Source organism: Branchiostoma lanceolatum, chromosome 4 (genome assembly GCF_035083965.1).
Source record: "Branchiostoma lanceolatum isolate klBraLanc5 chromosome 4, klBraLanc5.hap2, whole genome shotgun sequence".
Lineage (NCBI taxonomy): Eukaryota > Metazoa > Chordata > Leptocardii > Amphioxiformes > Branchiostomatidae > Branchiostoma > Branchiostoma lanceolatum.
Genome location: NC_089725.1, coordinates 22147296 through 22172758, shown reverse-complemented (window position 1 = coordinate 22172758; position 25463 = coordinate 22147296). Strand labels below are relative to the sequence as shown.

General features: G+C 39.5%; 6 protein-coding genes across 7 annotated transcripts; 3 read left to right on the top strand and 3 right to left on the bottom strand.

Annotated features, from left to right (window-relative positions):
- Positions 1-551: 551 nt before the first annotated feature.
- LOC136433365 (V-type proton ATPase catalytic subunit A) lies at positions 552-7989 on the bottom strand. The gene is made up of 15 exons (XM_066425499.1): positions 7908-7989; positions 6778-6871; positions 6515-6643; positions 5909-6123; positions 5550-5687; positions 5053-5204; positions 4705-4867; positions 4393-4501; positions 3810-3932; positions 3430-3544; positions 2747-2954; positions 2387-2446; positions 2117-2211; positions 1809-1980; positions 552-1272 (listed from the first exon to the last, which is right to left on the bottom strand). The coding sequence occupies exons 1-15, from the start codon at positions 7908-7910 to the stop codon at positions 1180-1182; spliced, it is 1869 nt and encodes a 622-aa protein (XP_066281596.1). The 5' UTR covers positions 7911-7989; the 3' UTR covers positions 552-1179.
- A 218-nt stretch (positions 7990-8207) lies between these two features.
- On the top strand, positions 8208-10673 carry LOC136433374 (N-alpha-acetyltransferase 50-like). The gene is made up of 5 exons (XM_066425517.1): positions 8208-8343; positions 8851-8993; positions 9312-9431; positions 9724-9790; positions 9979-10673. The coding sequence occupies exons 1-5, from the start codon at positions 8336-8338 to the stop codon at positions 10169-10171; spliced, it is 531 nt and encodes a 176-aa protein (XP_066281614.1). The 5' UTR covers positions 8208-8335; the 3' UTR covers positions 10172-10673.
- Positions 10674-12061: 1388 nt separating this feature from the next.
- LOC136433371 (eukaryotic translation initiation factor 3 subunit F-like) lies at positions 12062-15045 on the bottom strand. The gene is made up of 8 exons (XM_066425514.1): positions 14903-15045; positions 14496-14566; positions 14189-14268; positions 13810-13947; positions 13513-13604; positions 13133-13269; positions 12606-12719; positions 12062-12348 (listed from the first exon to the last, which is right to left on the bottom strand). Exons 1-8 carry the CDS (start codon positions 15018-15020, stop codon positions 12265-12267), a joined length of 834 nt encoding a protein of 277 aa, XP_066281611.1. The 5' UTR covers positions 15021-15045; the 3' UTR covers positions 12062-12264.
- Positions 15046-15254: 209 nt separating this feature from the next.
- LOC136433373 (male-enhanced antigen 1-like) lies at positions 15255-17816 on the top strand. Its single transcript, XM_066425516.1, has 5 exons — positions 15255-15385; positions 15644-15755; positions 16043-16217; positions 16449-16542; positions 17155-17816. Exons 2-5 carry the CDS (start codon positions 15661-15663, stop codon positions 17355-17357), a joined length of 567 nt encoding a protein of 188 aa, XP_066281613.1. The 5' UTR covers positions 15255-15385; positions 15644-15660; the 3' UTR covers positions 17358-17816.
- Positions 17817-18217: 401 nt separating this feature from the next.
- Positions 18218-22201, bottom strand: LOC136433372 (splicing factor U2AF 35 kDa subunit-like). The gene is made up of 8 exons (XM_066425515.1): positions 22088-22201; positions 21523-21610; positions 21216-21282; positions 20869-20921; positions 20478-20576; positions 19988-20121; positions 19735-19833; positions 18218-19353 (listed from the first exon to the last, which is right to left on the bottom strand). Exons 1-8 carry the CDS (start codon positions 22129-22131, stop codon positions 19143-19145), a joined length of 795 nt encoding a protein of 264 aa, XP_066281612.1. The 5' UTR covers positions 22132-22201; the 3' UTR covers positions 18218-19142.
- On the top strand, positions 22154-25035 carry LOC136433376 (gamma-secretase subunit PEN-2-like). Of its 2 annotated transcripts, none has more exons than XM_066425520.1 (4): positions 22154-22266; positions 23153-23244; positions 23643-23747; positions 24077-25035. In XM_066425520.1, exons 2-4 carry the CDS (start codon positions 23184-23186, stop codon positions 24214-24216), a joined length of 306 nt encoding a protein of 101 aa, XP_066281617.1. In that variant the 5' UTR covers positions 22154-22266; positions 23153-23183; the 3' UTR covers positions 24217-25035. The 2 variants fall into 2 exon arrangements, with proteins under 2 accessions (XP_066281617.1, XP_066281619.1); XM_066425522.1 differs by having other exon boundaries at positions 22221-22299.
- The last annotated feature ends 428 nt before the right edge of the window (positions 25036-25463 follow it).

Below are 25463 nucleotides of genomic sequence, written 5' to 3'. Positions count from 1 at the left end.
TTCCACCACAGGAATACATTAATCAGAGGTGTGTGTATTAAGCATGTCTGGCAGTGACTCTTCACCTGTGGCTGGTAGGGCATTCAACATGTCAGGGTGGGTATCTCATGTTCTCTGGGGATTCTTCTACTTTAAACATGTGTGTGTGTGTGACCTGGAGGTTATCTGAGCTATCAAATGCACAGCAAAAAGTTAATTTTCATAAAAGCTGGAATGAAACAGCATTTACAGGTCTACTGTTATAACGTTATAACTTATAAGTTAAAAGTGATTCTTTGAAATGTCAATGTGAAGGATGGCTTTTATAGCCTGAGTGTCATCCTGTTTCAGTTCCAGGCTCAACTAGCCTGAGTTCCAAGTCTGAGACAAAAATTGTTGAAAGGATGATTTTTCTGCTAACAGGTAAGCCCCTACATCCTGAAAATCAAGGATAAGAATCCCTCTGCCTGTTGGATTATTCCAAAACAATCAATTTACATGAGCCTGAGTAGTGCTGTAGGTGTCTGTGGTTCTGATATTGTGAATTATTAACAATTAAGAGTCTTCATCGGTTCTTAGATTACCAGCAGTTTATTTTAAGTTAACCAATGCAGCAATATGATTTGTCCTTTCTAATAGTTGTTACATCAAAAAGTCAAGAATTACATTAATTTGGTACGATTGGATTCACATAGCACAATAAAAGTTTTTCTCAAAGTTTGAATAGTGGTGACAATAGAAATAAAAAGAGAACTTGACAGGTGCTTTGATACCTCTATAGAGACATTACTCTTCATGTACACTTCTATATCTTTCTTTGTGCATCTAGATACATGTATCTCCCATTCAGTATTTGGTCACTACCTTTTACACACTACTGTAAATAATGCAGCTTTCTGTTCGGCCGCATCAAAACATTTCTTCCGAGTAAGTGTCAGCATTAAATACACAATCAATCTTCTTCACAATAATTTACTTTCTCCATGATAGCTACCTTGAAGGAATGTACTGACGATATATTCTCCCGACTCCACCAACAGATACATTGATTAACTATTGCCACACGGACTATCACATAACACAGCATATATGTACTTTACAAGGAGTGCACATCCACCTATTGGTTGAAATCTAACTACATGTACCAGTATATATAACATTTAATGTCTGAGATTTCCATGACATACTACTCATATTGAACTAGTCCTCCAAGTTCCGGAAGGCAGTCTGCATATCTTCATACAACTGGGCGTACTCAGCCTTGATCTTAGCTTCCCCGTCCTTCACTGGATCCTAAAAAAACAAATTCTGAGTGTTAATTAATGATTTCACAGGTTATACGTACACATGGTATATCAGAACTACCCCCCCAGCCCTCATACCACTATACTTATGTAATCAACAATTGTACATGTTATGTAACCTAATTTGTTACGTAATCTACAATTTAGATTCAACAAACAAACCTTGTCAACCAATCGTAATGTACAATTTCTATAAAAACTGCAGACATAAAGATTGCATAGCTATTGTGTACCACAGCACCAGTGTATCACCTGTATTGATTGAGCAGTCTGATTGTATCAATCAACTGAAATGCACAGGGCGAGTAGCATAGTCTCCTGGCTCCCGGAAATCGAACCCAAGCCCACCAGCACACAAAACCAACGCAGCTACCACTAGACTAAAAGTTCCAGACCAGTTAGACTGGTCAGTAAGTGGCACTTGAACCACACTTCTTCCCCTTTTCTTTTTTAGATTCATCCTCAAACCACACTTTTACACAACGGCAAACAATAGCATAAACATGAATAACTACCACCACACACCTTGAACTTCATGCTGCTGAGCCTGTAGAGAATGTCGCCCATGTTGTCCCGGATTATAGCCCAAGTGATCTTGTTCTCACTCTGTGCAGTGGTTTCCACGGCATGTCTGGCCATGTCATAGAACGCCAGCAAGTTTTGGATCATCCCAACAGTCTTGTAGAATGGGCAGAATCTAAGAAAGAACCATGGGTACTATGTCAAAAATGGAACATGTATGATAAATGTGCACACATGCACATGCAAGATGTTTTTCTTCTATTCAGAATATCAAAGAATTAGGATGTTTTTGATATGCTGGGCTTTCCTACCTGTCATAAGCAGTGTAACCATTCTGCTGTAGGAAGTCATCCTTGATGAGTCTGGCCACCTCCAAAGTGATCTTGTCTGTCTCAGCTAGGGAGCCCTACAATAGGAGTAAAGTTCAGTGTTGGAACCGTGATATGCATCACCTTGTCTCTTTTGATGGGCTTAAGTGAACATAAGCTTACCAGCAAAACTTTCAAAAACTATGCCTACCAGGGAATTAGTATTCAGCTGATTAAAGAAATGCACTTGAATTCAGAAATATGTCTACCAACCTTGCCAACCAATTGCACAATCTCTGACAGGTCTTCCTCCTCCTGTAGGATCTCTTTACACTGTAGCAAGGAAGAAAGTCAGTCAGTGCTTTATGTGTACAGTAACACAAGACTCCGGATACAGGTATGTTAAAAAAGACCCAATGAGTAGATCTATGGTAGAACAAAGAAGGAAGCTGTCAGATATCATAATGACATGATCACAAGTTTTTCATCTTTACTAGTCAGTTTTTGTAAGGAATTAAGTTGGATGATTTGCAGATGTCCCGCAGATATGTAGATGAATAATTAAGCTTTCTACGGAAACAAAAAACAAGGCACACTAAACTGCAACACACAGACAACAGTTGAAATGTCTACCTTAGTCCGGAGTGGCACAAACTCAGGAAAGTGCTTGTCGTAGTACTCCTCCAGGGCTCGCATGTACTTGCTGTGGCTGATGATCCAGTTGATGGAGGGGAAGTGCTTCCTCTGGGCCAGCTTCTTATCCAGACCCCAGAACACCTGCACGATACCCAGGGTGGCCGAGGTCACCGGGTCGGAGAAGTCACCTCCTGGTGGGGACACTCTGCAAGGAGAGATGGACAGGTGTACTTCATGTACCTATTCTAACAGCCTGGACCTTGTACCTTGTACCTTGGTCAGTAGTCCAGGGTCATGGGGGTACGGCATTCTTTTACATATCAAATATCAAAATGTTTCATTTGTACTACATGTGTTTGGTTTTATTTTGCATCACATTTATCAGAATGAGATCAGAAAGCTTTTTTATGCAATTAAGAGGGACAGATGTGTAATGGAAAGCAGAACATAGTCAAAATTGTCATGATCAACAATATGTGGGTATCCCAACAAAAAGTTTTCATCATTTTATTTATTGGTTTGGCTGCAAAAGACTACAGAATTAATTAATCAATACGACAACACTACTCCCACAGACTGTACAAACTTTACCGTACAAACCTATTTTGTTTGTGCACAGCAAGAGTTCTCACAGTATCATGTTTATATGTTGAGCGAGGTGAAGTTAGTAGATTACTTACGCTCCAATAATGCTGACGCTTCCCTCTCGTTCAGGGTTCCCTAGACACTTCACCCTTCCTGCTCGCTCATAGAAGGAAGCAAGTCGTGCACCGAGGTAGGCAGGGTAACCAGAATCTGCAATACAGGCAGGGTATTACTTGAGATGGCCACATACTTCAACTGGTGTATGTTACACAGATGTACAACATACATGACTGACATGAGGTTACTCAAAAGTGTGTAAGAGCTGAGTTGCATACTTTGACTCCAGCCACTTTTTCTTTACAATTTCTCTGCAGTAAAACATAAACAGTCACTTGTAATGGAGTACAACTCTGTAGTCAACCCTTTTTGAAGGACAGAGCTATAAAGGAAACATGTGAGATGAACATAACCTAACCTGCAGGCATTTCAGCCAAACGTCCAGAGATCTCACGCAGCGCTTCAGCCCATCGAGAGGTAGAGTCAGCCATCATGGAGACGTTATAGCCCATATCACGGAAGTATTCAGACAGTGTGATGCCTGAAACAAACACAAGGCAAAGCATGTTTTAAGGTTTCATAATGTTACACTTTTTTAGACACTAACTGACTAACAGTACCGCAAGCAATGATAGAAAAGGCAATTCCACAATAAAAATCTTAAATAAAAAGAGGTAAGTGGTAACAGATAACGACCGGAAATATGTGAATGATACACATAAAGATTTGCTGCCCCGTAGCTTCCAGCTCTAAATTGCGTACTCAATACTTAATGCATTGTTTTATATTGTATCATGCATTGTTTTATATTGTATCATGATATGAAGTGCCTAAGTGTCTTATTGTCGTATTCAGTGTACATGTAATTGTAATGTTGAGTGGTCCGCAACATCAGCTTGTCTGCCTGGCGTTCCACTGTGTATTGTATTGTTGCAATTTCTAATAAAGAATAAAGAATGATACACATTCTACAGAGTGATCTCCATGAGTCTGTCATGTACCTGTGTAGATGGAAGCCTCTCGAGCAGCCACAGGCATGTTGGATGTGTTAGCCACCAGCGCTGTACGTTTCATGATCGACTCAACAACTCCATCAATCTCTATCGACAACTGAAGGGGAAGAGACAAACACAGGACACCCATAGGATCATTAGGACTTTGGATAAGTTGCATAGACCTTATCGGTGGCTCAGTAACTATGTACACTCATAATTTCAGCTTACTTTACACAAGAAATCATACACCAATTTTAAACAAACATGCATACACCACACTGTATGTGGGACCCTTTGTAAAATATGCTGATGACTGACCTCAGGAAAATCTCTCAGAACCTCCGACATCTCATTTCCACGTTCACCACATCCAACATAAACGATGACATCACTGTTGGAGTACTTGGAGACAGACTGGGAGATGACAGTCTTCCCACAACCAAAAGCACCTGGAATAGCCGTGGTACCACCCTGCACACACCTGGGACAAGAGCAGTGAATAAAATTACATTTCCTCTGCTACAATAACAGATCTATTACACAAAAAGTAATTTAAACACAAACCTGATAACTTCTATAATTTGTAACATGATAAATACTGAGTTCTCTAATACATAGCTCTTTCTTGTTTATGCTATACTGCCTGAATGGCATACAAACACTTACGGGAAGAGAGCATCCAGCACCCTCTGGCCAGTGAGGAGTGGGAAGTTGGCTGCCAGTTTCTCTGACACAGGACGCATCTGTCGCACAGGCCACACCTGCAACATGGTGAACTTCTCCCGCTCACCATCAAACTCCGTCTCCAACACAACATCCTGCACAGATCAGGGGTTTTAGTGCAACGTAATGTACATGTGGGCCATGGGGGCAGTATAAGTTATACCAGGGTAGAAACTAAGGAAAAATAATGTACGTGTGCAAATGAAACACCTTAAGCAAATATAGTTTTCTATACACTGGTCAAAACACGTAACAACATTAAGCATAGCAAATATTTGCATATTCACAACACAATAAATGATTTTGAAAAGGAAGTGAGCCACACACTCTACCTAACAGCATCAGGTATGCTATTTGAACACTAACTTCTTAAAAAGAAAAGCTATTCACTGTGTGAACTAATCAGCAATACCTATATAGTTATTAAGTGTAATGCTTACACTGATATCGTAGTTGCCTGGCTCTGCTATGTAGGTGACAGTTCCATGAGCCTTGGAGGGAAGTAGCAGCTTGTGTCTGATAAGTGTGTTTTCATGTACCAGTCCATAGATGTCCCCTCCAGTGATGTGACTGCCAACCTACAAGAGACCATCAAATGCAAAAAAGAATCGTGAATTAGGCTTTTTACTGTTGTGGCCATCAGTGTCCTAGATATACAAGTCAACAAGCATATCGTATCATACAACACTGCAACCATGATCATGTAACATCACATGTCACAAAGACAGCTGACATTTAGCTCATACTGAACAGACGTCATTGAAAACATGAGGGACTGCGGTAAGCAAGAAAGGCATACCTTCACTCCAGCTTGAGGTTTGAACTCCCATTTCACAGTGCGGCTGAGGGCAGGGGTGTTGACACCACGAGGAATGTAGATGCTTTGTGTCAAGTCACAGATGTCCTTCAGTGGACGCTGAATCCCATCAAAGATGTTCCCTAGGATACCTGGACCTAGCTCTACTGACAGGGGTTTTCCTGTACGCAACACTGGGTCACCAACGGTTACACCAGCTGGCCATGTGGTTAAGGAAATATCTTACACTATTGAAGGTTGGTGTTCAATAGTCATTGATGTCATATTGATGTGTTGTATGATTTAATCACAGCATCTGCTTCAATAATGCACAGGGACAGGTCAATGTGACAATGGGAATGGTGTTCAGCACCAGGGACAGGTTTGCTTATGAGAGTATTGACAACATTCAGCACCAGGGACAGGTCTGCACAGCAAGGTAGTTTATGGCACCCAGTGCAGTTTGTATGCCTGGGATGGATATGGCTTACAAACATTCAACACCAATCAAACTGTATTCTATGAAGTGCAAAACAAATTTACTCTACATCAATCTAACAGCTAGCTGTAATCAGAGTAATCAGAGTAATCAGAGTAATCAGAGGATACAGGTCTCCTCGTACACTTGTATGGTGGCCATGTCATTCTCCAGTCGGATGATCTCTCCCACCAGCTCACTGTGTCCCACTCGCACCAGCTCGTACATAGCTGCGCCTGCCATCTGCTCTGCAGTCACCACTGGAGGAAGATTCAAGGAACAAAATTACTTGCAGTGCATTAACTTTTGTTGATTTGTACCAAAAACATTAAAAAACGTGAAAACATATCTTCTATGATATGCATTTCATCATATGTTTAGATATGTAGCATACCTGGGCCAGACACAGCATACACATATCCAAATTCGCTCTCTCTCTCCGCATCTTTGATTTTGGGCAACTTCTCCATACGTTCACGTGCTCCAGCCTGAAAAAAAAGCCAACAAAATTTATTTCTGACAAACCAGTACACAGCATACCATATAAACTTTAAAGTAACAATGAAACCTATCAGTATGATTAAAAAGGATTGAACTGAATTGAAGGATTGAATTAAACTGGCACAATTTTGTACCCAATTGAATTGTTCATCGTAACTTGTGACTGATTTTGTGTTTACATGATAGTAACATGATACATGTACCTATCTTCTAATACTATTCATTCTATACATTTTCTATCCTAGTATTCAGCACTCAATATTCCAGCAACTTTTTTTAATAACCGTTACGTGCTTAACAATTAATATCATGATTTTCTTTGTACATGGGCTAACGTCGTATGCAAGTAAAAGTTAACCTGTAACATGGTTAGGAATCACTGGTAATACTAGATCTTACGTACAAATCATGAACGTTAACCAGAAGAATGGAATATATACATTGTGACCTTGAAATTATAAAACTATCATTTCACATGAGAAATCTCCAAATATAGCAGAAGTGGTTGGATGTTTGTCTTCTATTAGGTTGGGCCATATCAAGCAGTAGAATCAGTGCATGAGAGTCCTGCCTTGGCTGTGAGATGCTCAGCATGGGTGCAAACGACAGTTATCTTCAGTGCTCTCACCACGGCTCAATAAAACAAAATTATTTCACGTCAACCTGACAAATTCTCATGAAGTAGAAAACTGAAAAGGCCCTACAGAATTGTGAATAAGGTATTAAACATTCTCAAAGGAAAGAAATCTTTTATCATTAGCATTACAAAGACGAAAAAGACGTGCAAAGATGAGTCAGAGCTGTCTTGTCAACCGTGAAATTATAAAACCTTCTTTTCAATTTCACATGAGGGGGAGGGCATGAGATGGGCGTTTTTAAAACCTCTGTGATTTTCACGCACATGCTGTGACCTGAAAACCAAGCAGTGAACTCAAAAGCTATACTCTCCACATAGATAACGTGAAACCAGTTATAAAGGGCTTGAAAGAATCCCATTCTTTCTAAAATCCTCCGTCAACTCACCATTGTGAATCTCTTTTTGCAGCCGGCCTCTGAGCTTTCCCTTGCCTTTGGTCATATGATGATGATGATGTTTCACCTGACAGAAAATAGCGTGAACAGAGCTCAGTATTCGTCAACGGTTTCCTCGAATCTTACCCCAAAAAAGGTGAAAATAACGACAGAAAATTGAGTCGACGTGTCAGTAGTTAAATGTATTTGTCTTTGATTATATTGATTTATGATTTTCTGAAGCCCATTTACCTGAATTTTTGGTTAGAAAAGACACATTTCTGTCGCCCAGCATGCATCTTACCATGACCCCTTCTGCTATTTCCGGTGTCCATGTGGTGTTCGCGGGCGGGAGAGTCTAACGCCGGTACGCGCCAAACTGCACAGGAACGTCTGCCGTTGTCACGTGTTCGGGATAGTTTTGCAGATATCAAGCAACTATGAGAAGGTAATGCGTGTTATCGTTGTGTATCAGCTCTATCTTGGTCGTACGCTTCAGGAGAAATGTGCGAAATTAACCAGATAGCTTTTGCAGCATACCGAAGCAGAATACCCTCCCCCCTCCCCCTGGCTTGGTCCCTGCAGAGTCGACAGTGGGTATCGGCTAGTTGGGAGACTTCTGTGTTCACATTGATGTCCTTATGTAGGTTTGTTTCAGAATGTTAACATGGAAGTACACAGTACACCAGATGCTTTTCGGGCCCTTTCATTCCTCCAAAGAGCTGTAATCGTAGAAAGACTGGCCCATATAATTTTTTTAACATTTCTGCAGGAATTATAATTTTATAGCTCCTGCCAACTGTTTTTGACAGTCATTATCATGGTTAGTATGCATGGTCCATTACCCAATGAGGGTTCAGGTCCACTAGACTCTAGAGTATCAAATAACATGATGTATGTTCCTATTCCTGTAGAAATATTTGACTTTCATGAGAATTTGTCATGTTTCTTCCAGCCGTGGTCAACATATTGAGCTTGGAGATGTTACTCCACATAATATCAAGCAGCTGAAGAGATTGAACCAGGTGGTCTTCCCAGTCTCATACAATGACAAGTTCTACAAGGACGTGTTAGAAGTCGGAGAGCTTGCAAAACTGGGTGAGTATGAAGAACAAATTGAGACAGTTGTTAATGTTCTGACTTCTTAGTTTCCAACATGAATTGTAGTCAATGGTCATTGCTGCCAATAAACGGCATGCTCACTTTATCTAAAATCATTCATTTGATGTGTTGATGAAAGTCAGACAGCCATGTAAACAAGATTTAAAGATAATGGATAAGATATTACTTCCGAATGTTTCCAGTGACACCCATCACTCTTCTTCAGTGTCACTGGAGTGGAATAAAATGGCGGGATGATACATGGGATGAATTGAAGGATTGACTTTGCAATTTGTTTCCACCCCTCTTCCATAGCATACTACAATGATATTGTTGTGGGAGCAGTGTGCTGTCGTGTGGACCAGACTGAGGAATCACGTCGTCTGTACATCATGACTCTAGGCTGCCTCGCACCGTACCGCAGACTGAGGATAGGTGAGTCACAGTTGTACAGTTGTGTTAGTGGAGATCAATCGGGGAACATTCAATTATCATTGTTCCTGCATGGACATTTTGGTATCCATTCACCTTCTTTCTTGGATTCCTCTTATTTGGCGGATTGTTGTATGTTATCATCATAATGAAGAATATTAAATCAGCAACAAAATCAGAATAACAATATTATATCCTTGTAGACCTTAGCCATTGTCAAATAAAGATGGAAGCAAAGGAATTAAGTTTTGTTATACATGTAATTCTTACAATAATCTTCCTTTTATTCCTGCAGGGACTGTTATGCTGAATCATGTGCTGAAGATCTGTGAAGAAGATGGCAACTTTGACAATGTTTTCTTGTATGTATCTATATGTTATATTCAATCATGTATGATTATTACCTAATGCCTATTGATAATCTTAGCAACATATGCTACAAAACCATGTAGGTGTTTTCCTTAGTTACACATTTGTAGGAGATACAGAACTTCACTTGTCCCTTGCTAGTAAAATTGAATTTCTCATGGCTCCACTTTTCTCTTACCAGACATGTGCAGATCAACAATGAAGGTGCCATCCGATTCTACCAGAAGTTTGGATTTGAGATCATCGAGACAAAAAAGCACTACTACAAGAGAATAGAGCCAGCAGATGCACATGTACTGCAGAAAACATTTGGAAGAGGCGACACTATAGAGAGACCAATCAACAGCCAAGAACAACAAGAGGACATGTCGTAAAGTGTAATCACTACCGTATATCCAACCAGCATGTTGTTTCAGCTTATTGTTGACTGTATAGTCAAAGAAACAAACTGCCTGCATTTGGTCACACATGAAGAACATTGCTCATCTGATAAACATTAAGTTTTGATAATGGGAGAAGCAATGGGTTTGCATATTCTTGAATACTGAAGGGGAAGTGACTTCTTTTCAAATAAAGATATCTTTATTAAGCACTACTGCTGACATAATTGAAGAAAAGGGAAAAATCTGCACATCTATATCTGCATGCTAGTAGCTCTTGCTGTAAATCTATGGTGATCCTTCATATTTCACAGTGCTCTGTAAGAACTATCATGCCTTTAAAAAAATTCCATCTCAAATAAAACCATTGGTCACCTCGTTTTTGGTGATTGGCAGATTTGAAAGACATGATTTTCTCATATTTCCTTTGTCTCAGAAACAGGTTAAGGTTGCTAGTATAGGAATGTTGTATCTAACAGAATATAGGCTTTGAAATTACAAAACTAGTGTCAGATTTAATCCATGCTTGATATAGTGATAACATGTACACGGCCTAAAGTAGTTCACAAGGTAACTGGCCAATATTTTTCCAATCAGTACAATGAAACAATGTATGAAGATGGTTCTTTACCTCATATGAGGGGATAGTGGATTGAAGGAGATGCATGTAGAGTATATTTTCCTGACTAGAGTTGTAAACTTTAGCCTCCGTTGCAGACTCTGAAGCGGCTTTTTGGGGGGCTAAATAATACACTTTTTGCAGCCACCCCGTAACTATCAGCCATCCTGTAACCAGCAGCCGCCAGGTTACAGGATGGCTGATAGTTACGGGGTGGCTGCAAAAAGTGTATTATTTAGCCCCCCAAAAAGCCGCTTCAGAGTCTGCAACGGAGGCTATGTAAACTTGTTGTTTTAATGAAGTGTCTGACTTATGTAACAACATGGAAACCGTTCTGCAAAAATAAAAGATTGATTTGGAAAGATGAAATATTGTTTTGCTTTATCATGTTTTCTTTCGGACAAAAGCTATTGGTATGAAAAATATAAGTCCTCCACAGTTCATGATCAGAGATGTAATATAAACATCCTTCTTATTTAGTCTTAGTTTATACAGGTCTTAGTTATCTGTATATGCAAATTATAGTATAGCCTTCAATAAAACATAAAATGCTTCCCTTTTTCATGTGTGTACACTATATAAACAGAATAAATCTTATCTAGGTTGAGATAAACTGCAATAGTATAAGCTACTCTACTGTGTAATCCTTCAGTAGATGATAGCTAGTTTAAGTCATGTGCCACTATGTAGCTTGGATTTGTGTGCATGGTACCGTTCTAGCCAGCATCTGTTATTTTAACAAACATTATGATATAAAAAGAATGGTTCCGACTTTGATTTGATTCAATTAAGAGATGGTAGAGCTCTGGTGCATGGTAGGGAATCATCACCCTTCCAGCTGTTGTCTGGAGTGACCCAGTTCAAGCATTTGTCATCCTGAACCCATAGATTGTGGCCTGAGGCTGAGGCTCCATCTGAATTCAAAGCTCACTAACTCATCGATTCCCTCGAATTGATTGGAAAATTCCTCAAAATCCATCATCAGGAAAGCCAGATCAAAAAGCCCTATTCATACTGAATGGGAAATGCCAAAGATTGATGTCACATATTGTGACCTTACAATTGATTAATTCAATCATCTGGTTAAAAATGAAGGGAGAGCCCCGAACTATGACAGACTTCTGTAAAACAAGTGAGAACTTGACTTTGGGTTGTATTTAGCAAGTACATTTGTATAGTACACTTCAAGTTCAGCCTCCCATCAACTATGTACATGTAAATTAATGTGACTTAAAATGATGATTGAAACACACAAGAAACAGATATGTGTTACACTTTTTATTAGATGTCATAAAAGGTGTGTTGTGTCATACCAAATCAATACCAAATCATCATTACACATGGAATAGGAAAGAAATGGTTGGGTTAACTGAATCCCCCTCCCTCCTTGTCCATTCCTTATAGTTATGGGTGAATCAACAGCTCCTCTGTTTGTTTTTTCTAGAAACTCGGTGGCCGAGCTCTCTGCTCAGGACATCTTGACTGATAATTTCTCGTGAAGCTGGATCTGTGTGTCAGTCAGGTTGGCCAGGTACACCACCATCAGGAGGTCCTGCAGAAAAAAAATGTTAATGTTGTACATGAAAATCAAAGAAATGGTTCTCACTAATGGATTTACAACCAATTTTTCATACACCACTGTCAGTCATACTCATACCAGCGAGGAGTTTGGATCATTTTAGGCTTTCTGGCGTTTACAATAATGACATCTGTCCTCAAAGACTGGAGACAACTTTGTGTGATATCATCAACCTCTATAAACTGGTAAGCAACATCTTTGATGCCCCACAGGTAATAAATGAAACTGACCTTCATCATGTTGTTGAGCATACTCTGGAACTCCTCAGGCTCCATCTGTGGTACTTTAGCCACCAGCTGCATCAGCAGACGTCCAACCACGTTGTCAGCCGTCACCTTCCCAGCCTGGAAGGTCATCACAAGATTACCACATCGTCCAACCTGCCTCTCCAATTACTCACCAAGCAGAGGTTGGTGGAGAAGATTGTGACCACTCTATCATATGCCCTGTTTTCTGTCGGCACTCTCCACCCGACAGAAAACAGGGCATATGATAAAAAGGTCACAATCTTCTCCACCAACCTCAGCTTGTAAAGTATCTCCAATAAGTTTTTGTACAACTACATCTGCTTTCTTCATCATTTCAGTTTTTGGAGTAAAGTTTGAGCATCAAATGGCATCAACTGAAGATGAGCTTTTCGCGCCATGTTACATTGCAATATAACCCAGCGGTAGTTTCCAGGGGTGCTTCCAGCACTAACAAAAAGAAATGATATGTATACAACCTGAACTAGGCTAACCTGTCACAACAAACTTACCAATACATCGTCCACATAGGCAATAACAGTAGTCAGTAGTTCCTGTAGCTTGGCTGCCTGGTTCCCCACGGCAGACAGGTCAGGTAACATGGAGATGGTACTGTTGGGTGCAGTTTTCCCTTGCTGGATCAAACTAACTAGAAGATGATGAAAGAAAGAAACATATCAGCCACCTCTCATTAGTTTTGTTGATACAGACTTGGAGTATTGCATGACATTCAATCATAGGTGATAAAAACAACAAGTTTACATATTGATTATACATGTATACTGCATACTCCTTGTAATTCAGTTATCTGACAAGCTGCAATATTGTTTTTCCCTGACAACATTGCAATGGGAGTCTTTTCTAGCAGTATCAACAACACATCCAAACATACCTCCTACTTTCTCTGCCTCATAGCTCGTGATTTTGAGCTGGAGGGGAGTGAACATCGTACCCATAGTGCCACCTGATACACCCATGGAAGCACTGAAAGAAATGAAGAACAGTGAAAAATACAAATGAATACAAAATAAGCTATAGTTTACATGGTATCAAAGTAAGGGAACAAATGTGGTGACAATGCATTCCTCTTAAATAACTTTTTGGGACTAGGAAAATACTTCCATCTTACCTTGTACAAAATCAAACCTTTAACATAATACAAACATCCAATACATTAATAATGCTGCACCTTTGGTATGCCTTAAATGCCATCTTGTTGCCCCTGAGGTTGGTATCTACAGTCAGATGGACAGGATGGTTGCATTCTCGGGAGTAGTATTCATGAATCAGCACTGAGTGTTCAGTGATGTCTGGACCTGTAGCATACCTGCAGCAAATAAAACGTGTTATAAAATATTTTGCACCATATATTATGTTGACACTGATACAGTTTTGGAAAATTATCAGATTCTAAACTTATTGATATTGTTAAAGACAAAGATGAGTTATTCATCAAAGTAACTGCATACACAAATGATACTGAAAGTTTATACAGACTTTATACATTTGTTAGCTAAAACTCCTATGAGGAAAATTAAACATTGCCAGAAAGATAAATCTGTACTCACCATCCCACAATCACTTCAGAGGGGTTCACCTTTTTGTGAAGTTCATACATATTTTTGGCAAACTCCATGTCAACTGCGACCTGCATTTGTTTAGGAGATGGGAAATATTTGTACAGTACTTTTAGATCTTAATCATCATAACTAAATTTACCAGAAGACTTGATTTAACACACTTTGAAAAGGCTGCATGAGTTTCTCTTGAAATATAGCTAAATACCTTTGTTACAATAACAATGGGCTACATTTCCAGATTATTATTTCATAGATAAATGTTTTATTAGACATATTGAAAGCATTTCAAACTCACCTCATCTTCTGACTCATTGTGTGGCACTGGGAAGGAGTTTGTTACCTCCACTATTTTCTTGTCTGCTGTGCCTGTTGGGTAAAAGGAAACAGTGGTTGTTGCACAATAATTTTGTAGGCTAGAGATATGGAGTGGATTGACACACAGAGTAGAGTAGAATAGATTGATCCATACTAACTCTTACCTCTGCCACGGACAGTCTTATTGACTCACCGTGGTATTGATCTAAGACACAACATTATGTAATGGGTTCTGTGAACGTTCATAACAGCCTCTCCTAAATTACATTCACACCAGATACGAATCCACAGTCTGTCTCTGCCCTCCCCACCCCGCATGGCATGGCTAACCATACGTTTGCTTCCATCCATTGATCGTGATGGTATACAACACTGTAATGAACATACCCAATAAGGTTCCAATCACCCTCTTCGCATCCTCATTTCTCCGTTCGTACGAGTCGACGATACTGAAGAGAACCACTGGGTGCACATGCACACGGAGACCTAGGCTGTGGCCCTCCATTTTTTTGTGAAAAAGGAAGAGACAAGTCAAAGTAACAACGACTCTACATCCGTCCGCCGATTCGGCAAAATCATTCTCATTACTTAAACCGTCATGGTATAAAACTATAAAGGAAAGCGCATGCTTATAAACGTTTTGAATATGTTATGCAGTTTTTAGCTATAATTTTTTTTCATAAAGGTGGAACAACAGTAAAGAATAAAAATCATCTGTAGAGGCGCTGAAATGTCAGAACCTTGGTGTGAGATCTTTCCGCCAGGGAAGGGAAGTTTGTTGACCTCTAACCTCGGGTTTGTCATCAACAAGAGTCTGACAGTGGACAGTGAGCCCAGACGGTCCTGTGTGGAAGGCGTTTCTGATGATTGGTAGGTTTTTGATAAATTTGTAGAGCTCAACGTTGATAACATATTCTCTAGACACCGGAAGGAAATGTTTTTTAGGGTTGCATCGCCGTCAGTTTATAATTTACTCACAGCCAGAGTCCAGATGCATATTCTCCAACCAAGGACTCGAATGAGGTTTCTAACTCTGAGCTGATCCAACCAAGGATTTTAACCTCCTTGATCCAACCAATGATGTTTTATTTGACTGTCGTGTCATGATGTTCTTGTACTTTCATGTAGGTTGATATATAGAGGACATGCCTCTGAATGATGGGAAGATGAACTGGCCCCAGAATGGCCCAGATGACCAGGTCAGGAGCATGGTTACTGAGATCCCCCAGCCAGCCAGCAGGTTTGTCATTCTTGATTCTTGAAAGAAGCCTTTGTACTAGCCACGGCAAAATACATCTTTCCACCAGAGTCGCCGCAGCTAATGTTACCGTTGTACTGATCATCAGTAAAAACTGGAAGGATGACATAAAATATATTTCTGTCCACAAACTGAAAATTTCTTTTAAGACTAACTGAATATTTCTTTCATGACATTTTCATCAGATATTTTGATACTTTTACTTTAGAATCCTAACTAATCCTGTCTGGTTGTCTAGTGGTTGATGACTTTGTTTCCCTTTTCCACAGTGATGATGAGTCCAGTGATGGAGGTTCTGAGGATGAATCAATAGACCCAGCAGCAGCAGCTGGGTATCAGCTGTTACCTCAGGATCCTGAGACTGTCCCAAGTGTTCAGCCTGAGCCAACACAACATAACCAAAGTACATCAGCAGGCATCTTACTAGGAGGGCACACCAGTCAGGTTGGTACATTACACATGGACTATCTGTGGTTGAAAGTTACATCCAGATGAATTATATTTACAGACAAATTACATGTAATCCCTAACACTGGATAAGTTAGGGAGCATACTTCAGTGACAAAAAGTTTATGGATATCGCTTGATATGTTCCAAAGTAAGCTCGATATTCAATTCAGGTGTTATACAAATTTGTTTGTCAGTAAAGATGGTATGTCTGTTTCCTGTACTCAGGGCTTTCCAATACCTGATGCACCACATGTGGAGCATGATGATTTCATCATTGCTGCAGATGAGGACACCACCTGTCAGCAACCTATGCAACCAGGTCAGCAATACTACACTTACACATCTGATTACTACCAAGGCTCCTACACTTGCTGTCCTGATATTTTCAGGGCAGCAAGTGTAGGAGTCCCGGTGATAATCGGATGGCACCCAGGCTACAGCAATATAAACTTTAGCCTTCAATTTTGCTAGATCTCTGATTGTGTCAACAGTTAGCTGCATCATTTATAAATCATCAATGTACCATGTAACATCTGAAACTGGAGACAACAGTTTTGCATGGTGAAAGTGTAACATTGTAGGTGTCTTCGCTCCGATCCATATGTTATGGTCAACATATTAGATACAAAAGCTCATCTTTTTCTAGTAGACATGGATATCTATTTTATATTTCATGATTTAGAGTACATCTGTATTATCCATTTACTATACTCTGTTGTTTACAATCTCTCTCTATTTGTCAGTTAGTCTAAACGACGACAATACATGTACTCACAATACTCTAGTTATATTTACTTATTTCTACCATACCTTAGATCTTATCAGGAGTCCTGGATACACAAGTGTTGCAAGTATTTTCACATCTGTTTGGCCTCCAGTGGAAGAGGCTTTTTGATACTGTAGCTCATGGTGCTGCTCCTTTATTCTGTAGAGCACGCTGAATTGGTGAAGTCAGTGATGGCTGGTTTTCAACTGCCATCTTCAGCCATCCCCAGATGGGCAGAAGAGATGCCTGAGGACCAGTGGAAAGCGGCTGTCATGTCACACATTGGCAAATCGGATGACAGCGATGCTGCACAGGCTGAGGGCACTGTCTCCAGTCAAAGAAGCAACCAGCCCACAGATAACACATAGATGCTATATGTTATGTTATGTAAGAGGCAAGAGCACACTTAATTCTGATGAGACTGTTCATCACTACTGTATTTATATTGTATTGTTTTAAGAGCTAGAAGTATGGGGTGGCACCCAGGGCATTTGAAATACATAAATAGATCCTGTCTGTTGCAAGAACCATGTAATTGTTAACATTATTGCAATCAAAATCTATTCAGTCCTCCAAAATTAGTAGCATGAATATTTTAAAAAATAGAGTAATTCCCATGTTAGGGTATCACCTAAGCTGCTGAAGGTACAACCTACTAGTGTTTTGTATGTACAGTATTTCTTTTGGATATTGAGTCAATTTCTTTTTGCTAGACTTGTAGGGGTAGGTATTTGTACCACACATGGACAATGTACATTTCCATAGTGGAGACTGAATTGATATCATTCCAGAATCAAAACGCATCAAGGGGCATTCTAGATTTACAGTGACTAGCAGAAAACAAATCGTATACAGATGTAGTTAGATATATAAAAAAATTAAAAGGAAATACAAATTCTGCTTGTCTTTGACTGTTTTCTTGAATAGTTCTCACCATTTTGCAATGTTAAAAGATTTACTAAATATTGTGTTGATAACTGAACCTTCTCAATTACTTTTGGATATGTGGTGTACTGAGATAGATAATCCAGGACACAAGCATATTGTTTGTATCATTTGAAATCCTGAGAAAAGGTGTTCAATGTAAAATTTGAATGTCTTAAATTAAGTGATATAAATGTCTGCTGGTAGTCGTATGGCTATTGTATGAGAATTAAGGAGAAGGAATGCATGATAAGCAGAGTAGAAATGAAACACACAAAAAAATGTCTCCTCTCCACAGCAAGTGTATTTTGTCCAGCACTTTAATTGTAGTAAAATCATGAATGTTGCAATGAAGCTGATGATGATACACCTTAATTACATTGGTCCTTCACAGGTCTGAAAAGCATCGTAAGTATTAAGGTCAAATAATAATCCCCAAATCCCTCCAAAAATTTTCTTCATCCTAAATACTTCAAAACCCCACATGAACCAAATCAGAGGTGCGTGTTCCTGAAACCTTAGCTGTGCATAAGAACCTCTCTACAAAACCTGTCTGGTATTCAACTGAGGTACTCTCTGTTTTGTGATACCTCAATAAGTAAAAAAGCGAAACGACGAGTCCAGATACAGTGAATGAACTGAAATTCTTGAAATGTTGATGGGCTGTTGAAAGGTTCTTCAGATTATTTCATCAGTTACAAAATGACATTAGCTGCTACAGTCCTAGCACTTCAACATATTGACAGGAAGAAGTGCCCATGAAATAAATGTTTACACTAATCAACACAGAGCACAAAACCAAATGTCACATCTACAATTCTAATGTTCACATACAAGTTTCCATACTAGTGGACTGATTATTGTGTGGTTTACACAGAAGACCTTGGAAGGCTTTCAAGAGGTCAATATGAATCGAATCTTACATTTATCTCTAAAAGGAAACAATAGCAAGATACTACATTGTATTTTTCTAAACTGCAGTACAAAAATGTGTTCATGTGCTTCTTGGAAATGTATTCAAGCTCCTCCCCATACAACTGATGACAAACCTGTTTATCCCTCCTACAGGAATAACACATGTCGAGAATCGGAACAACTTATTTTTCACAACTTTTCTGTCAGTTCATCAGCTAACAAGAACTGGTATCTATCACATGTCTTTCCACCAGTTGCCTTCAACATCCCCTCATGTTAGAAAACTGCAATAGCTGAAGCTCCATCCCTGTCTGTTAAAACCGCCCGGATCGTTCCCTGGACCTAGACCTGGATCGTGACCGGGAGCCGCCGCCGCCGCCGCCACCACCGCCGCCGCCACCAGCTTTGCCCCTACCGCCACGCTCACGTGATCGTGACCTCTTAGATCCTCCGCCACGCTCGTGTGACCGTGACCTACCAGATCCTCTTGTTGGCGGGGACCGAGAACGCTCCCTGGACCGAGACCTGACAGAAAAAAAAAGACATGTAATATGACTGAAGCATTCAAAGTGGATTGACCAACGATGCTTACTAGACCACAAAAAACACAACAGTTTACAAAGAAAATGACTAATCTGAGCTGAAAGCAGTTCAATTTTATAATGTTTAAAATTATGCTTTAACTACAAACTCCAAGCAGACCTATCGGTGGCAAGGCAGCATCAAAAGGCCAACCAGTACCGGTGGCTTTTGATACAGGTTGGCCCTTTTGATACTGCCTTGCCACCGATAGATCTACATACTTGGATAGGTTTTCATTGAGATTACTACAACCACACTGTCCAGCAGTGGTGGTACCTTTTAACATGCATGCCTGAACAGTTTATAGTTCACAACTGAACAAACCTTCGCCTGCGACGCCGGCGACCATACAGCTCTCTCCTCAGCTCACGGGAGATTGGCTTTAAATGCATGAAATTGCAAAATCCACCACGAGTGCATTCTCTGAAAGAAACAAAAAGACATAACATTTCAACATCCTAAGATAAATGCAACCACTACGTCTCTTATTCCAAAGTCTTACTAAAACCCTGCTACAAAATACAATGTAGGATGATCATTTCCCATTGATAATGGCACATAAATATGTTTAACTGACCCCATCTCATACTGACGACAGCAAGCTTCTCTGAAGTCAGTCACGGGAGACAGCTCAGCATGGATGGGCTGTCCATTGAACCAACGATTGTTCAAGTCCTTCACAGCTTTTTCTGCATCCTCCTCATAGCGGAACTGTGGACATAATCAATATTGAGTTCCATCATGGATCAAAACAGGTCACACATTATCGAAAAGGTAAATAATTCACTACAGGTTTTAGTCACCACAAGCATATTTTCGTTGCTTTATTTTATGATATGTAAAAACTAATACTGTATCTAGATGGAAATTATACCAGTTGCTAAAAATTTGTGAGACACAACTGCAAAAACCAGGCTATGTTTGGTTACAAAGAACTTGAATTTTAGTGGGATCACAATTACAGTCTGGTCTTCCGAAGCTTGTATTTAATGTACAAAATTGGTGGGTTACGCCCAAAGGCGGTTTACCTGTTATGTGGAACAAACAAACAAACAATCAACTCCTACCTTGACATACACGTTGCCCACCAGATGGTCGCCCAGGTTATCACAGACATTCATCTCCTCAATCTCCCCATACTTCTCCTCTAGCTCAGTAAACACCTCCTAAATACACATGCCAACAGGAAGATACATGTCAGATAACCTGAGAAATCCTGTCAACTGAGGGGCATTCAGTGAGGAGGCATGGAGAATCCCTGGTCACCCAGCAGAGATATGAACCTATCAATGATTCAGTTACCAACATAGACTTAGTAATAGCACACTACCAAACAAATCTGTACCAGGCAGCTACCAGTAGCAACCTAGTTTTAATTTGACAACTTCCCTGTACAAGTACATGTATGACCAGAGAAAAATATTTGAATGATATACATTTAGATACAGCAATACGTACCTCAAAGAAGTTGTCATAATGCTCCTGCATCTCCACATCACTGATATTGCTCACTGGAACCAGGCAAGATAGGATGTTGCATTACTTGACACGGGACTATGATTATTTGTACTATCAACACTATGTTGCAGTTTGTAACTAACAGTAGATGTATATGGATCTCTGGAGGCTACATATATGTGTGTTTTTGTAAAGATCTATAATTGAATATTTCTATTTAGCACACTAGTAGTAGGCAAGCTTATGAACAAATCAAAATGACAATAGCTTACAGGCAAATCAAAATGATAATCTAATATAAGTGAGTCTATAAAATGCACATGCTGTTAATTGTACTTGATACTTACGGTGAGATCCATCTGCTGTCTGTGCACTGTTCTGAGGGTTGCGATACAGGTTTGGCATCAAGATGGTCTATCAAGAGGAGACAAAATGTGAGAAACATGTTTTAGTAAGACTCAAATAAAAACCATTTAAGTCTTTCCTTCCAACTGATGAGACATAAATGGCAAACAAATTCATAGCAACATTGATAATCTAAGGGATACTATACATATAAAATCAACAAAAAGTACAAGAACCTATCTAATTTTAGCATACTTTTAATTCGCAAATTATGCTTTTGTTGCTATCTATTTACTATCTGTTTGATACCTGGCTGAATGTTGGCTTGTTGTGAAGTCGAGAGCAGCGGTCTCCATGGCGGCATGCTCCAATCTTGAAGTAGAAGGAGCAGTTAACCCTGAAACACAAGCGGGAAAACGTATGGTGATATATCTAAACCTGACAGGCTAGGCACGTGCAGTGAGGCATCTAATAATGTAACAACTTACACATGGCTTATTATGAGTAAGGGGGTGGGGGGCAAAAACAAAATTCATAGACCTACAGAGGCTAATAAAGGTAACCATATGGATGTTGTTTCTCTCTATAGTATAGACACATGTTGCCAGTGCGAAATTTGTTGCTAGTATCTCTCACAGTTAAGGCAGAGCCACAGTGAAACTGACCAATTTCTTTCGACGGAAATTTATTTGTCCATACAAAGATCGACGGCATGACGCATGACGCTGGACGCATGCAGCAAGGCACGGCTCAAGAAAAGCCAACATGGCTGCACAGCTCAGCATATCATCTAACGTTTGATTTAACTCATTCTTTCACCTGTTTTGTAAAATAGTTTATCGCATTACTCGTAGCTACGGTCGTGTAAACTCACTTGTCTTTCTCTGTGCCGAAAATGGACGCCAAATACTCCGCCATCTTTCCCTCTTCTCGCCGACGTCACGTGATCCTGGCGTGTTAGCTACTGTGCACATGAAAATGACGTAGCCAAAACGGTGTCTGAATCCACAGGCGGAAGTGCGTACTACACAAAGCAGTGCAGAATTTATTTCGGTAGGTAGAAGATTTCCTGCTTGTTTGTCGCGGGTAACCACCTTTACATTACAATCTTACTGCTTCTCGTTTCTTTAATTGTTGGGGACAAGGCTTAGTCCATCTCTGTTTCGAGGATTGTCATTTGGGACCTTGAGGGGGCTATGACAAATGAACGTGCTGTGTCCGGTCTTGTCGGGTCGCCATCCTTTTAATAGCCAAAACACTCTCTGCCATGTCTGTGTATATACTGTACATAAGATTTAAAACTGTTTTCAAACATTCCGTGGGAACCATCGGAACTGCGTTTTAAGTCGCTCTGTCACCCAGCAGAATTTCCACTAAGAAGCATCCCTTCCTTGGTGTAGTTTAGCGTTGTAAGCTAGGTTGAATCAAAGAGGTTAACATTTTTAACCTCCTTAGTTGAACCAAGGACATTATATAACCTCCTTGGTTGAATCAAGTCCTTGGTTGAATGAAACAGACTTTCAGCAGACTCTCTCATAAAATCATATTTGACTTTGAGATCATCAACATAATCTGATTCTTGACAGCCATCATTCAATAAGCTAGTTCGGAGTTGTTACTACGCATGTGCAGTGTCAAAGGTGAAGGCCCCGGGGACGTAAACAAAGCCAGTCGGGGCGTTGTTATGCAAATCTAGACAATGTCCAGGCGAGCACTGTATACGAGCCGGGGGCCTTCACCTTTGACACTGCATCTGCGTAGTAGCAACTCCGAACTAGCTTATTCTCATTGACATACCACTTCTCATTCGATTGATAAGCATATCTACGATACCGAGGCAGTGTGTTTATGAGTATGTAACTATACTTGGGTAGGTAGCGTTATACATTTAAATATGCTATTATCGTTTTGATATTAAATTTGTTTTTTAATGATGCAGGTTGTAAACAGACATCAGTTGCTGGATCACCATGAACCTGAACAGAGTAAAGGATGAGGACAAGCTGGAACTCTGCAGAAAATACTATTATGGTAACTTGTCTATTATTCACATGACAAAAGTGCATATGACATGTTGGAAGGGATAAGTGCTACAGTCCATCCCAAATATAGCCTATATATTATTATATAGAGACAGCACTTGTACCCAGAATACAAGGTCAAGACAGACCTTTCTTGCTAGATGTAGATTGCCTCCTGCCACTAGATAGAAGCTTTACTGACGTTGACATGAATTTTAGGAAATATTATGAATGACAGAGTTGGTCAAGGATAGTCACATTACTCACATATGATTATATTCTTACAAAATGTTACTTTGGAAATGAAGTGATAAAATTTAAAAAATCAAAAACTGTTCTTTAATTCACGCTCAGAATGGTGGAAAATATGTTCATATAGTAATCTATTGTAACTTCCCTTGTTTGCAGGTGGTTTCTTTGCCCTTCCATTCCTTTGGTTTGTCAACGTTTTCTGGTTCTTCAAACAAGCCTTTATTCGACCAGCTTTTGAACAGCAACAACAGATCAAGTCATGTAAGTAGTACATATTCCAGAAAGTGACATGAACGAACTGCATATAAATTTGCACCAATCTGCTGCATGTACTAGTACATTAGTGCCACTGCTTTTGTGTATTGTGTTTTTCATATCTTCAAAGTGTCTTGTGCCAAGTAGGAACCACTGAAACACATGAATTATCATACAATTTCCTTCCATATGCATTTCAGTACTTACATGTTCCATGCAGTTCTTGCTGTCTCCATTTGCCACCTGTTTTCTCCTTCAGTGTTAGTTTGTTCCACAACATTGGATTCAAACAGTATTCTTTTCTCTGAAAACAACTATTTTTTTGCTATGAACAGATATCATCAAATCCCTTGTTGGCTGCATACTATGGACAGCAGTGCTGGTCACATGGATGACAATATTTCAGCTGTACCGAGCTGAGTGGGGAGAGGTAGCAGACAACATGTCCTTCATCATTCCTAAAGGAATTGCCTAGACAACATCTGGTGTCAAACCAAATATCTGCATTAACTTTAGTTTCTTCATGTATTTGTAGGCATTCAAGTTTGAAATTAGAAACAAACAGTGATGAAAATACCTGGTTTCTCAGTTTGGCTTTTTTACAAAGTTGATTTGATTCATCTGGCACCACTTGATTTCAGTTTAGCCTTTATGTTGCTCACTGCAAAAAAGGAATTTGTACTGAGATCGGAATAGAAAGGTACTGTAAGATTTCCACTAGCGTAAGTTAGACTTGATTATGCTATATTTTGGTCAACGTTTGAAAATATGGTAATAATATAGCACAAATCGGCATATTATTGATAAATAGAGTTAGGGATTATTTAATTTTTACAGTGTCATACCATATTATATACAAGTGCAAGAATAGTGTGTTGAACATTACAAATCCACAGATATTGCCTAAAACAGCAAATGACCTGTTTTTTCTATTGACTTTTTTTTTTTTTTTTAACATAATCTTTATTCATTTTTGAAAAAAAGACACAACAATACAATGTGGATATACAAAAAGCAACCTAAGCCAGGAAAGACATTTTTCTATTGACTTTGCCAAAAGCAATAGTGATTAAGATATGACCAGAAAGACTATGTATGATATGTTCCATCTTCATGGAGGTTGTGTAGACTATGAAACTGCTTCGCCTTTCTTGTTCCAGAGGGGAATATAACATCACACTGTAAAATGTAATGATTTATGTTCTGTTCATCCTTCTTATTGTTGATTAATGGAAATAGCATATTTAGTACAATGTTCTTGAGTATGGAGTCTATAAAGTATGCTGTTTTCTCATGGGAATTCTACTGTCTTCAATGTTTGGCTTTAGCCTGTTAAGAAACCTAACGTGGAGAGCTACCTTATAAGGAAATCTCCCTTGCCTGCCAAGTTCCTACAGTGGCAGCTGTGTGGTGTCCATTTCAGTTTGCTGCATCATGAAGAATTCAGGGTGATGCATGGGGCTGGCACATGTAAATAGAAGCAATATAACTGTTTTCCTGTGCTTATGTGTATGTTCAATTCCGCATGAGTTGTGTATTAACATTTTTTGGTTTAGGTTAAGTTTGCAGCCAAAGAAATCATTTCTTTGGGTCGATAACCAGACTGCACAACATTGGGTCAAAGTAGAAAACAACTTCTTCCCCGCAAACATTACTCAAACCAAATGAAAGGTTAATGAGCAACTCATTCGCACTTGAATATATGCACAAGTGTGATAGGCC